This window comes from Vombatus ursinus, unplaced genomic scaffold (assembly GCF_900497805.2).
Source record: "Vombatus ursinus unplaced genomic scaffold, bare-nosed wombat genome assembly UNPS02014822.1, whole genome shotgun sequence".
Classification (NCBI taxonomy): domain Eukaryota; kingdom Metazoa; phylum Chordata; class Mammalia; order Diprotodontia; family Vombatidae; genus Vombatus; species Vombatus ursinus.
Genome location: NW_020954600.1, coordinates 15,166,846 through 15,180,777, shown reverse-complemented (window position 1 = coordinate 15,180,777; position 13,932 = coordinate 15,166,846). Strand labels below are relative to the sequence as shown.

Below are 13,932 nucleotides of genomic sequence, written 5' to 3'. Positions count from 1 at the left end.
ACCTCAATTTTGCAGGTGAGGAAATTGAGGCCCAGGAAAACTGTGACTTGGTCAAAGAATCTACCCCTTTCCACTACACTCCGCTGCCTCCTTAGAATATTGCTGGAGAGTCATTCCTAAAGGGAGGCAACTCTCAGACCTCTGGTGTTTACTAGCTGTTTGCTGCATCAGTCTGTTCCTTGCCCCAGCAACTCAGTTTCCCCGTTTGTCACATAGGAATAAAAATAATGCACCATCTTTTGTCCTGGACACCTTGAGCAGTCTGGGGAAGCTTATAAAGCTCCTTCTCAGAATTGTGTTTTCAAATGCATAAAATAAAATACATTATATGACAAAAGAAACTAATGACATCGAAATAATTTTTTTTAATTTCACAGACCCCCTGGTCTCTGGACTCGAGGTTAAGAACCCCAGTTCTACAGAAAGTAAGCTACTATTAGAGAAGGCACAGACCTGACTCTCCATCTCCCTCCATCCAAATTAGTAATTAGCTCCTATTTATGTTGAAAGCCTGTTCCCTTTTCACTGAAGACCTGCTTAAAACTTAACAAGCTTCAGCTCTTTTTGTGGTGGCAAAGAACTGGAAATTGAGGGGATGCCCATCAATTGGGGAATGGCAGAACAAGTTGTGGTATATGAACGTAATGGAATACTATTGTGCTATAAGAAGTGATGAACAGGCGGACTTAAGAAAAACCTAGAAAGACTTTATGAACTGATGCTGAGTGAAGTGAGCAGAACCAGAAGAGCACTACACAGTAACAGCCACATTGTGCAATGACTAACTTTGATAGATTTATCTCTTCTCAGCAACCCAAGGATCTAAGACAACTCCGAAAGACTCATGACACAAAATGCTATCCACTTCCAGAGAAAGAACTATGGAATCTGAATGCAGATTGAAGCATACTATTTGATCTCTTTTTTTCTCCTGTTTTTTTGCTTTGTTTCTTTTTTCTCGTGGTTCCTCTCATTGATTCTAATACTTCTTTACAATATGACTAATGTGAAAATATGTTTAATATGAATGTATAGGTAAAGCCTATATCAGATTGCATGCCATTTGGGGAGGAGGGAAGGAAGGAAGGGAGAGAAAATTGAAAACTCAAAAGCTTGTGGAAGTGAATGCTGAAAACTAAAAACAAACAAATAAATAAATAAAATTTTAAAGAGAAAAAATAAGCTTACATTCGTATTACGGCTTTGATTTTGCAAAGGGCTTTTTATATATTATCTGTTTTAAGCCTCACAACAATCTGAAAGGCAGGTATATAATTATTATTAGCCTCATTTTACAGATGACTAAGCAGTGTCTGACAGAGGTTAAGTGACTTGCAGAAGATCACACAGTAAAAGAAATCAAACCAGGTCTTGCTAACTCCAAATCAAAAACTCTATCCACTGAACAACACTGCCTCCCTAACACCATCATCATTAACATCGTCATTGCTAATACGAACATGGGGATGGGGGAGAGATGTGTGATGTCATTGGTATTGGGAATTTCCATGGAGGCTACTTTCTCTATCAATGACCGTCAGCAATTTCTCTGCTACTCAGTCTGAGAGAGTTGTCTAGGGACAGTAAGGGGTTAAGCGATTTGCCCAGGGTCACATAGCTTGTATGAGAAAGGACTTAAACCCAGGCTTTCCCAACTCTAAGAACCACTCTCATCCTGGCTGCCTCAGTATTCTTATTATCATCACCATCACCATCACCATCGTCATCATCGTTACCACCACCGTTATCATCTCAATATCTTCTTTGTTGTATTTATCTTGTTCTTATCAGCTGGAGCTCCAATACAACAGTGGTTGTTGTTATTGTTAGTGATAGTGTAAGTGTTTAGATCGACATTGATATATTTATCGTCCTTGTTAGTGTTTAGAACAACCTAAAGTAAGAACAACCTTAGAACAACCTAAAGTGGAAATGTTAAGAAAAAGGTGGAGTTCCTGAATTTAGGAGTAGGGAGCAAGGTGAGCTTTCATTGACCAGTCCCTGACCAGGCTTCTTTCTGCCTGGGAGTTTCAAGGACGTGCTTAAGACTCAGCTCCATAAGCCGAACATTCCTCATAGCACCAGCAACCACCTCTCTTCCTTGTCTGGGTGTATGGATTGGAGCAGGGGTGGAGAACCTGTGAACTTGAGACCACATGTGGCCCTATAGGTCCTCAAGGTTGGCCCTTTGACTGAATCCAAATTTCACCTCTTAATAAAAGAATTTGTTCTGTAAAACTTGGACTCAGTCAAAAGGCCGAACCCGAGGACCTAGAAGGCCGAATGTGGCCTTGAGGCCACAGATTCCCCACCCCTGGACTGGGGGATGCAATGGGTTTCCCTAAGCTCCTAGCATTTCCCACAAGAAACTGACACACCCTTTGCTCTTTATAGACCCGCCCCAAGTTGGATCCCAGGACCCAGGACAGCATGCAGGTCCCGAGGGACACAGTTTCTGAGACTCCGAGCTGGGGACAGGATTCGGGGAGGTTCCTCTGACTTGGAGGACGAGAAGGCCCGAAGAATTTTTACCTGTTGTAAGGAGTCCGGAGCAGCAGGGCCTGGCTGCCAGTGCAGCTGTCGGTGGGTGTGTGGCATCCATAGACCGGGGGAGGCACGGAGTATTGCTGCTCGCCTATAAAAAAGGAGAGGTAGGAGAGAGGAGTTTACATAAGTTGTGGAACCTCGATTTTTTGTGGGGTGGGCAGAACCTGAACAAGAACCTGCCCCCCAGGCAAGACTTGAAAACTGTCCCGGTTCCTCTCCCGGTTTGAACATTTCACTCCTCGCTTCCCACAAGCCCTACCCCAAAAACTCGGTTCCTCGCTGCTGAAGGCTTCAAGTCTTCCCTGTTATGTAATGGCTCACGATCTGATTTAATAAAAATAAACACCTGGGTGTCATGGGGGGGAGAACAACCCTGATATTTACATTGTTTATTTTTAATGTACTTTAAGAAATCCAAAAGATTTATGATTTCACCACATGGATATTCCTACCACCAGCATATTTAACCCCTCCATGCCTTAGGTAGAAGGTTCTTCATGACCTTGTTGGGTTGGGGTTTAGAGAGGGGGAGGAACCTGTGATTTCATCAGTTTAGGGAACTTGCCTTCACCAACTCGGATAACTTAATGCATTTAAAAAGTTTTCATACTGGAGCACCGACAGCTTAAATGAATTGTCCACGGTCATAGTTAGTGTCAGAGATAGAACTGAACCCAGGTCAACCTGATGCTAAGGCCAAAGCTCCATCCAGGCCTCCCCAGAATTGAACTGCTGTCACCTCCCCCTCATCTCGCCCACCCCCCCCAAAAAAAACAAACAAACAAACAACACCTGGTGCCTGGTCTTCTGGTAATGAGCCTTTCCAAATTTAGCTAGACCAGTGTTGCAAACCCCATACTTAAAACCTTTGTTAACAAGAGATTTTCAAATGTTCAAATGTAGACCTTGAATGTGGCATACTAGGACCCTGCCTATCCTGATCTGGTTCTGGCTCTGGAATTAGGTGACAGGATGGTACAGTAGGGGAATCAGCATCATCTTTTGCTTTCCTTCCCAAACTCTGGAACTGAAGAGGGGCAGCCAGTGGTCAGGAAGAGGAACCCGGTGGCCTCTTTCTGCACACATCACACTACCCTTCCTTAAGTCACGATGGCAAGCACTCAGGCTGGCTTGAGTGGGGGCAGGACCCCATTTTTTTCTCTTGGTCCTTACCCAAAGAGCCCTGCTGACCAATGGGGTCCTCGTGTTTGAAGGAGTGATTAGGGAACTGCGCTGCATGATGTGATGGCGTGTGTCCATAGCTGGGTGTTCCGTCAAAAGTGACAGTGCTGTATCCTGAGAGTAACAAAGAAAAGCACAGGGATTAGTGAGGCCAGCTTCCCCTGGGAGGTCCCAACCTAGGGGTGGAGGCTCTCTGGACTCCCCCTCCCCAGCTGCTCACCTTCCTCCCCACCAACATTGGGTAAAACCAGCAAAACCATCCCTTCTTACCTTATTCCCGTCCCATTGATTGGCATGGGGGTTGAGGTTGAGAAGAAGGAGAGAAGAGAGGAGAGAGACAAAGGGAGGAGAGAAGAGAAGGGAAGGGGAAGGGAAGGAAGAGGAGAGGAAAGTAGGGGAAGGGAGAGAAAAGGAGGGGAGGGGAGGGCAGGGCAGGTGAGAGGAAGGGGGATGAGAGGAGGGGAGGGGAGATGCCTGGTCTCCGCCCCTATTCAAAATCTACTTCTCAACTATTTCCTAATCGATTGACTTCCAGGTACTCAGAATTCAAAAGTCTTAAACAGCGCCAATGAAACTACTTTTCCCTTCTGGTCAAAGTTGATCTCCCAAAAAAAAAAAAACCAAACGGCCAGGTTCTTCCAGAGACCAGGCAGATTCAGAGCGTGAAATGAATCCTCTCTGTTGACCCCTCAGTGACACTAAACGGTAAATCAGAAGCCGGGGCACCAACTTTCGTTAATAACTCGGAGCCTGTTATACAAGTTCGACTTCTAAAAAAAAATGTAATTACCGAGTAAATGTTATCAGTCGGCTGCTCCTCGGCTCATCACCATTTACACCAGGATCCCTGAAGCTAGCTGCTGAGGGAGAGGTTTTTCGGGGAAACGGCCCTTCCGCCTCAGCTTCGCGCCCCTCTTGGTTAGGTTGTCTCCGGCTTGGGCCATCCTTCCCCGCGTTCCCAGCCCAAGAGACCAGAACACCAGCTTTGCTCCCAGTCATTTTCCCCGGATATTTTGTATGAGACCATGAGCCAGTCAAAAGGCCTCTCGGGAACTCAGTGTTCTCATTGGTTAAATGGGGAGAATAATACTCAACTCTGAGAAAAAGCTTTACACAGATTCAACTCTTGGGTGAAAAGATAGGACGCCTTACTGAACTGGATTGCATTTGCTTACTCCTTAGATACTGTGTACCATGGAGAAATGAATCATTTTATTGCATGGACTTACAAACTTTGAACTGAAAGGAAAGGACCTGAGAAGCCACCTAGTCCAATTTCCTCATTTTACAGATAAGGAAACTGAGTCCCAGAGAAGACAAATGCCTTGCCCAAAGTCATGGGTCGTCTAACTCCAAATCTGGCACCCTCTACTGTCCTATACTATTTATACTTTTACTAGTTGTTTTTTCCACCTACAAATTGGGAGCAATACCAGTTGCCTGTGCTCTTCCTTTCTGCTGGGAGGTGGGAACTGCAGAAAGAGATTTTGGATTCTTGGTGGGAATCAGTCAGTGTATGTGCTTGTGTGTGGGCATTGTGGGCACAATGAGTGGGAGAATATCTGAGACAATGGGAGAATCCACCCCGAGTTCCTGGATCTGGGAGGGGTGTGGATTAGGGAGGGAGAGAGGGCATTCTTCCAAGGCTATTGGAACTCTGTCTCACACCCCCACTATCCCATATCTCTCAGTTGTATATACCTGGGACTAACGAAAGTAGGGGACATTGATAGATGGGAAGGGGGGAAAGGAACCAAAGAGTGATGACTGCAAAGGATCAAGACATGTAATGGGAAAAGCGCACTGCATATATAAGGAAAAGTGTGCAAATGAGTGCAAATGCAGGTTCTGTTACTACTAGATGTACAACCTTGGGGGACACTTCTCTGGGCCACGATTTTGTTATCTGTAAAATGAGGAGACTGAAGGAAGTGATCTCTAAGGTCCCTTCCAACTCTAAAATCTTTCCAGCCCTGAATAGAGATCTAGGCTAACCAGCAAAATGTCCTTGTTGGGGTCAGAGCACTGGTTTAACCAGGGTACTAAGGAAATTAGAAAATAACGATAATTCTTATTCCTGCAGCAATTTACAAAACTTTTTCCTTACGACGTCGGGAGGCAGGGAACTAGGGAAGCTTTTCTTGTCCCCTTTTTGCCAAGGAGGGGGAAAAACCACCTAGAGGAGGAAAGTGACCTAACCAATGCCCCACAGCTGATAAATCAAAGCTCGGGTTCTTGAACTCACAGCTCCCAACTCCACTTTTGGGAATTTTGCCTCCACCCCTCAAGAAGAGGAAAGGTAACAAACAATTGGCTAGTGCTTTTGGCTTAACTGAAGACCCTTCCGGAGCCTCCCTAGCCCCACTTCCTGCGCTCCTGAGCTAACTCTAGGGAGGCATCCTAACAGGCGTTCCTCAGAGATTCAGGGTCTACCGAGAGTCCCCAGCAGCCGAAGTTATCCTTGAAGCCCCCAGACTCCCGGCAGTTACCCTCCTATGGCCAGCTAGCTAGGTTTTCACTTGACTAACAGGACTGAGAACTGAGCCCCTCTTTAGCAAGCAGGTGTGCGCAGCAAAGGGAACCCTGAGTTTTTGCCTCAAACAGACAAATCTCAGGTGTTCGTTCAAGGAGCTCAAAGGATTGAATTAGATGGTCTGCCACGCACGCTAAATGGTAAGCTATGGTGCTAACTAATGAGGAAAACTGCCGGGAGGTGAACGGGGACCCAGGACTAGTCTCTAGATTGGTCCTCAATAAACCATCCCTTACTAACCCGAGGACCCTAAGCAAGTAACTTGTGTTTTCCGGTCTCAGGGTCCTCATCTATAAAATGGAAAACGAATTTCGTAACCCAAATAAGAACTCGCGGTACTTTGCAGAGGAGTCCAGTGGTTAGGGTTATCATTCAAGCCCCAGTTGTTCACTTTGTCACAGTGACCTGGCCAGTCCAGTTAAAGCTACAAACCGCAGCCTCCAAACAAAATGTGGCCATGTCCACCCAGGTTTTTTAGGAAAGAGGAGAGCTTTGAAATACTTTTATTACGCCCCCCCCCCCTTTTAAGAACTGAGAACACGATGGTCTCCTCGTTGTACCCTCTGGTCATTCCCGCAGCCCTGAACTCCGAAGATTGAACCTGAACTCCTCGGTAGCTCAGGTGTTCTGGACAGATGCCGGCACGCATCATCCCGCCTGCCTTCCAATCCCTGCTCAAGACTGGACAAAATCAGCTCTTGCAGCTCAATGTGGAACGTCTGCGCTTCTCACTCTCCACTGCATCACCTGCTTAGGGAGGATGGCCCCGGAGGCCTGGAAGACTCGAGCTAGGCTGAGGAGGAGAGCTTCGGGTGCCTCTTTCACTCCCTCCCTCCCCTCTTCCGCCTTCCACTAGCATCGGATGACCTTCAATTTGAACCAGAAAACTCGGTTCCCTATCACCTCAACCATCCGCGCCCCACTATCCTGAGCGTCCCCATCCCTCCACGTACACTTTCTGGTAGTGCCTGTCCCCTAGCCCCCAAAGAGATAAGAGAGGTTCAGTTCGGAAGACGCCTGGGGCTAAGGAGGTCTGTTGAAATTAGGAGCTTATCAGAAACCGGGCTGATTAAACCACGTAGCCCTTCTGCTGGCTGCTGCAGCAATCTTTCGGCTTTATTGGGGGTGGGGGGGTAGAGGGAGAGGAGGAGAGCTGGATAACAGTTGGAAGGGAACGGAAGGCTGCTGCGAAGGGAACGGGCAAAGCTTCTGTTTTCCAGCTCTTGGAGAGAGAGGGAGGCACTGGCGGGCCAAGGTAACGTCTTTCCCACGGTCAGCCTGGGCCTCTAAGCTGAGAGCAGCCTTGACCGCCTCAGTTAGAGGTCGATCTTGAACTCACCTCCCTTCCTACAGCTGGAGCAAAGGTCAGGACTGGCCCTAAGCATCCCTTCTCCAAGGGGGCCCCAAAGGCTTAGGGGGGGACTGTATTGTCATTGTGGTGGAGAGAGGGAAGGGAGAGAGCCAGGGGCTGTTTGGTGCCAAGAACCAGGTGACCCAGAGGAAAATCGATCAGAGTGGTTTCCTCTTAGACAAATCTCTAATAAGCACGTTCTTCACAACCTGTGAGGTGGGTGAGGAAGATATCTGTACAACCTGGACCGAGACTTCATCTCCTGGGACCTCCATTTCCTCCTCTGTAAAATGAGGGCGCTGGAGTAGATTAAAGCTAAATTCCACTGAAACTCTACAATGCTACGATTCCCACTTTAATGGTTTTACAGAAGAGGAAACTGAGGCTCAGGCTGTGCCCCAGGCTACAAAGCTAGCAAGCGGCAGAGCTGGTCCTGGAACCTGACATTTCACACTCCAAAGCTACTTCCTCTGCACCCTAGTCAGCTCTCCAGAAGGGAAAAAGCATCCTTCTCCATCGAAGGCTTGCAGTTTCATGAAATAAAAACAAGGAAGACAACACAAATCTCTTTCCTGCAACCAGCCAGCCCTGTTTTTCTGGCCCTGGGGAAGGGCGAGGAACTTTGGGTGTCCTCGGAAGTCCAGGAGAAATGAGTTGGTGAGAACCCTCACACCAACATGACTGGAGAAGCCTATACATACCCCATCCCTGCTCCCAGACTTCCACTAGAGCTCTTCTTACCCTGCCCCCAACTCCCAACCCTATCCTACCACCCTTGGGGAATGGGGGGGTAGCCCCCCAGATGCAAGAACTTTAGAGCTGAGTCAGCTCCCAATCGGCTCTCTCGGGATAGGGAGGGCATACATTTCCTCGGGGGTTCGGTCCCTTCTCATTTCTCTGGGGGAAAAAAACGCCGCAGAAGGAAGCCCTGGTACAGGGGAGAGGGAGAAGTGTGATCCATCGCCTGGAGAAAAAGAGCAATTCCCCTTCTCCTTTCCCTCTGGACTCGAGCACATAATCACCTGGGACCCAGGGACAGGACCCTGACGGAGTGGATCCACCCAGGTCCAAAAAAGCTTTTGTACACTCCTCTGAAGAGGGAGTCAGGCCTTCCCTGGCCCCAGCTCTTTCTCCTAGATGGTTTCGAATAGCCCAGAAAAAATGCTAGGAGATCTGGCTACAGAGAAGGCCCGGTTGGCTTGTGCTAGGTTTCTCAAGGGATATTACAAGACATATCGCCTGTCAAGGGGACAGATACCGAATTTTCTCTATTCCCAGGTGCCAATAAGGAGATATCAAATCCTAAAGAGTCACCTGCTTCCCCTCTTCCATCCAGATTCTCAATCTCCAACCCCACTTTTTCATCTCTTACCTGAAATAAAACTGAAATGGCCTCTGTCTGGAGCCTATTTATTTACATTTGAATTTTAATCAGGTTAGGGAGGGAGGAAGGGAGAGAGACAGCAAGCAGGCAGACAGACAGACAGACAGAGAGAAGAAGGGGAGAGAGAGAAGGGGGGGGTGGCTCACCAGGAGTAAAATGCCCATTCAGGGATATTACATTATTAATTAATTAATATTAATTAGAATTACAAAAGCACTGTTGGAATGAAGTCCCTCCAAAAAATAATCCTGTCTCTCTCTCTCTCTGTCTTTGTCTCTCTCTTCCCTACTATAGAAGAAAAAAAAAAAGAGATATCTTCCCAGTTCTTTTGTGGTTCCCTAGTTTATGAAGAATGCTTAGCCCAAAGCAGCAGAATCACTGAAACTCTCAGGTAGTCAAGGAAGGTGTCTTCCTTTGGCTGCTTGACCCCACAAACCTGGACTTCTAGACCCTCTTGGGATTGTGTGGGACTCAGGGACTCAGTCTATAAACTGAGCAAAAGCCAGAGGACTGTGCCAGGCTAAGGTGCGGTGCTTTTGACTGTGGGAAATGGTAGATGTTAATCCATACTCTGGCAGCTAGGCTCCTGAATGGCATCTCAACAGGGAGCAGAACAAGGCTTCACAGGATTCATATCTGGAAGCATTTTGGTCATTAGAGATCATGTCATGAAGAGATTCTTAATCTTTTTTGTGTCTTGGACCTCTTTGGCAGTATGGGGAAGCCTATAAACCCCTCCTCAGAATAACATTGATAAATGCATAAAATAAAATACATATTAGGATTATGAAGGAAACCAATTATATTGAAATAATTATTAAAAAAAAATTTAAACAAGTTTAAGGACCTTAAGTTAAGAAGCCCTGATTTTACAAATAAGTAAGCTGAGGCATTAAAATAAATGCTTTGCCCAAGGACACACAGCTAATAAACAAGCAGAACTAGGGTTACAACTAGGAGTTTCTACTATTAAGTGTAGTATTCTTTCCACCCTTCTTCAGTCTGGTGTGGAAACAGGCCCTAGCCCAATTGGCTTAGTAAAGACAAGGAAGAGACTTCTAGGCTAGGGAGGTCTCCCCGTGACCTCTGGCCCCACCATGAGAAAAGGGCCATCTTTAGATTGGCCATCGCTCCCAGGACCCCTAAGGACCGCATCTTCATGACCACTTCGGGGGAATTAGTTGGGGATAAGAAAGGAAGGAATAAGCAGCTTCAGGGCTCTGGCCCTGAAGCAAGTTTCAGTTTCACGAAGGCCTGAGTAGTGGGGTAGGATGGGAAGGTTTCGGGAGTGCAGAATTCCCCCATTTATGGGTCATCAAGGCTTCAGAGAAGAAACTAAAAACCAGCCCCTGGCGAGTGAGTCCTCAGCAGCTTGGAATAGGACATTGTATTTAGGGTTTAGGATATGCCACAGGATATATTCCCATCAGTCCACTAGTTCCAGAAACAACGAAATATTAAGACCAGGTGGGAATTCCAATTCTGGAGAGACAGGCTTACGCAGCTTCTTTCGTACAGAATTCCCGAAGACTACAATCCAACCTGGCTGATTTTATCTTTTTGATTACCGGGCAATTCGCAAATGAATTATCCGCAAATACAGATGACGCAGGATGCTGCCTTAACCTCGGGTTATCTAAATTCGTCCATCTATTAACAGAGCAGCCGACCAGCGAAATCAGACTCGGGTTCCCTTTTCTGTCCTCTTCTCTCCACCTAGCCGTTTTCGACAACACCGCGAGCATCCCCCCGCCCCTTAATTACATTTGGAAAACAAATATTGCCTAACAACGAGGCCTTGAGAAGTCATTTGACTTCTCTCGCCCTCAGTTTCCAATTCTGTAAAATGAGAGGGTTGGACCAGAGAGCCTCTAGGCTCCTTTCCAGCTCTGAAATACGGTTCCCTCTAAAGTCTGACCACTTTAAATCAGGTCTAGGCTGGCTGCACCGCCAGCTGATGTCTCAGAGTTGGGTCAAACCCTATTATAACATGGTTTTTAATTACACAGATTTGAATAACATTGTCACTAGTCGAAACTTGACGACTTTTTATATTAAGGATATCCAGTAACAGTTAGTCTGTCTCCTCCACTCCTCAAAATCAGCGCTAGAAACCGATACTTGTTAGAAAAGGGAAGTACTTCGAAGCGGGTACAATGAAAAAAGACCTCGAGAAATACGAAATGAACAAGCCTGATATATTTCAACTTGTGGTGGCTCCTTATCGTTGGCAGCAACAGAGCCCGAGTAACCGAAGTGACTCGAGCAGCCGGGAGGCAACTCTTGAGTTCCCCAGTCCCTTGCCCAGGCTTGGCTTAGAAGACATTGGGGAAAATCCCTCTTATTTTTGGTTCTGTGGTGGAAGACTAAGTCTCTTATACCACTGGTTTCTAGCTCTTTACATACAGGGCATCTCTCCCAAGGCAACATCAACCTCCCTCCTACCACTTCGTGGCTCCTCAGGTTTACAGGATGCCTCATTAGCCCATAAGTCCAGGAGTACCCTAGGGGTTGGTCCCTCCCGCCTCCTGCGAACAATGTAGAAACTTTCCGTGAGCCGGCCTGACTTACGGAAAAGAAGAAGGGCGGCAAGGCTTTACACCGGCCACGGGTTCCCTGTCCAAGCCCTTTTCAGGTCTCTATCCCCCTTGCCCCACAGGGTCGAGGCGTCTCATTTAGATGAAGGCGGGGGGGGCAGGCCTAGGGAGTACCTTGGGGGACAATGTTGCGGTCCCCCGCCTTCAGGATCCCCCCAGGGACCCTCATAGAAAGGGCCCATTAAATGCAGGAAGCCAGAACCAGAAATGAGCGCAAGTGGAGCAAGCAGGAGGTGGGAGAGAGAAGAGAGCGACAATTGTCTGGGCCGCCCCAGTTCAGTAATGGGGTGTAGGGTTGGGCTGCGCTGCACTCCCCCAAGGCGCAGTGCTCTGTGCTTACCCTGGTTACGGATGGTCGGCTGGCTTTCTAGGCAGCTGGGCAAGTAGGGAGCGTTGGGAAACATCCTGGCCTGGCCCGAGGGTGGTTGGCTAGGCGGGGGCGGACCAAAGGGGCCATAGCGACAGGCTCCAGCTGTACCGGTGAATTGGCCAGAGAAGTGGACTGTGAAGGCGCTCAGACACTGCTCCTCGTGTGGTTCTGCGCCGCCCCAGCTTGGCTCCTGCTTGATGAAGGAGTGTGGAGGCGGCGGCGGCGGCGGGGCAGGCGGGGGTGCCGGGGCGCTCAACGAGCCGTAGGCAGAGGCGCCCGGGGGCGCAAAGTCCAGCACTGGGGCCCACTGTGCTGCGCCACTCACAGGCAGGGCGCAGCCGCCGCCGCCGCCCAGCGAGGGCACAGCAGGCAGCAGCGCATTCAGATCCCTCACGTCGGAGCCCATGGACTGCTCCCCGCAGGCCGGCCCCCGGCTCCGCCGCCCTTGAAGGCGCTCGCCTCCCTGCCCGACTGAAGCGAACTTGGTCCAGGTGCCACCCGGGCCCCGTGCTACCGGTTGCTCAGGCTGCTGCAGGCACCAAGGCCCAGAGCGAAGCGCACGGGGAGACGCCGGCTCCGGGGCACACGTGGAAGCCGGCTCCGGCGGCAGTAGGAAGTCCAGGGTCGCGGCGGGAAAGAAGCGGAGGCAGCAGCAGCGGGACTCTAGCTTGTGGACTGCTGTCCGGGGTAGATGAGTGGGTGGGTGGGTGGGTAGATGAGTGGGCGAGTGGGAGGGCAGCGAGGAGAAAAGAAGGGAGCTGATTGTCCGACTGGAGAGAGCCCCCTGGGTGTGGACTCTGCCTTGAACTCCTTACCCCGGCCGCCTGGCTGCCCCTGGCTTCCCAAAGCTCAAATAAGAGGGGCCGGCGGCGGGAGAGGAGGAGGAGCTAGGACATCCAGCTGCTCCATTCACACCGCAGCCCAGGCCCTAGTAGGCAGCAGGCGCTGCTCCCCGGGGCGACCTGAGTGCGGGGAGGGGAGGAGAGAGTGAACCAGGGGCGGGGTAGGGCGGACTTGGGGGAGGATCTCGAAGAGAGAAGCCCTCCCCCCCCCAACCCCGCACACCGCTCTAGGTCAACTATCCTGTTGGGCGACTCCCCTGTCTCCCTGCCCCCAAGCTTGCGCTCCCCCTTTAAGATTTTGCGGGTGTCGGGGTCTCCAGCAGAGGTGGGGGGCACTCCAGGTAAGCCGTTAAGTGTTTACGCAGAGACTGGAGAGACGCGCAATGGAGAAGGTTGTAAGGAAGGCCGTGGGAGGGGGAGGGGGTGTCAGTTGGAGGGAGGCGGGACTTTGGGAAACTTCGCTGGCTTGTAAGGAGTGTGGAACACTTATGCACCTTGCTCGCGATTTCTGGTCCCTGTTACAAAGCAAAGAGAGGTTGAGTGGGAGACGTTAATTCTGGTTTTACGGGCAGGCGGCACCTTCTGCAGGGGAGAAAGAGAGTAGCTGTGGATCTCTACCACAGGAGACCAGAAGCTGCCTGAGCATTTCTGTGTTCTGGAGTTGGGGCGGAGGGGTGTGCTATCTGAGATCTGGACCTTACTTGAGCACGCAGGCATCAATTCTGCCTCACATAATCTGGCTTTGGGTGATGGGCAAGTCGGGAGAAAGTTAATCCCGGGAGGAGAGCAGGTGTCCGGAATAGCGGGAGAGTATATTAACCATAATAAATCTGCCATGTTTCGATGATTGCGTTCCTTCCTCTGTGGAAGTGCCTTCCTTTACTTATGTCCCCTGAAAATCCGTGATAGTGGTATCTCCACGTGGGAGTATCGCACACCTCAACCCAAGGGCCCAATGGGGGGGAGGGGAAGACCTTGGGACCTTCTTAATCCGGGATTGGGGCGGGGGAGAGGCGCTCCCATAGCTTAAGAACTCGGGAAACCCCCAGGGAGGTGTATCTTTCCTCATCTCTCAAGTCTACGAAAGCCGCCCCTCACCCCACCAGTCATCGACGTCCTACTTTTT

The 13,932-nt window shown here is 49.4% G+C and overlaps 1 protein-coding gene across 1 annotated transcript in view; it reads right to left on the bottom strand.

Annotated features, from left to right (window-relative positions):
* Nucleotides 1-12,370, bottom strand: part of WT1 (Wilms tumor 1) — a 66,551-nt gene extending 54,181 nt beyond the window's left edge. Inside the window, exons 1-3 of the mRNA XM_027837839.1 lie at nt 11,935-12,370; nt 3,721-3,843; nt 2,533-2,635 (exon numbers count right to left, since the gene is read on the bottom strand). Of these exons, the coding sequence (XP_027693640.1) occupies nt 2,533-2,635; nt 3,721-3,843; nt 11,935-12,370 (662 nt within the window). The remainder of the gene's footprint in view (nt 1-2,532; nt 2,636-3,720; nt 3,844-11,934) is intronic.
* Between the last annotated feature and the right edge of the window lie 1,562 nt (nt 12,371-13,932).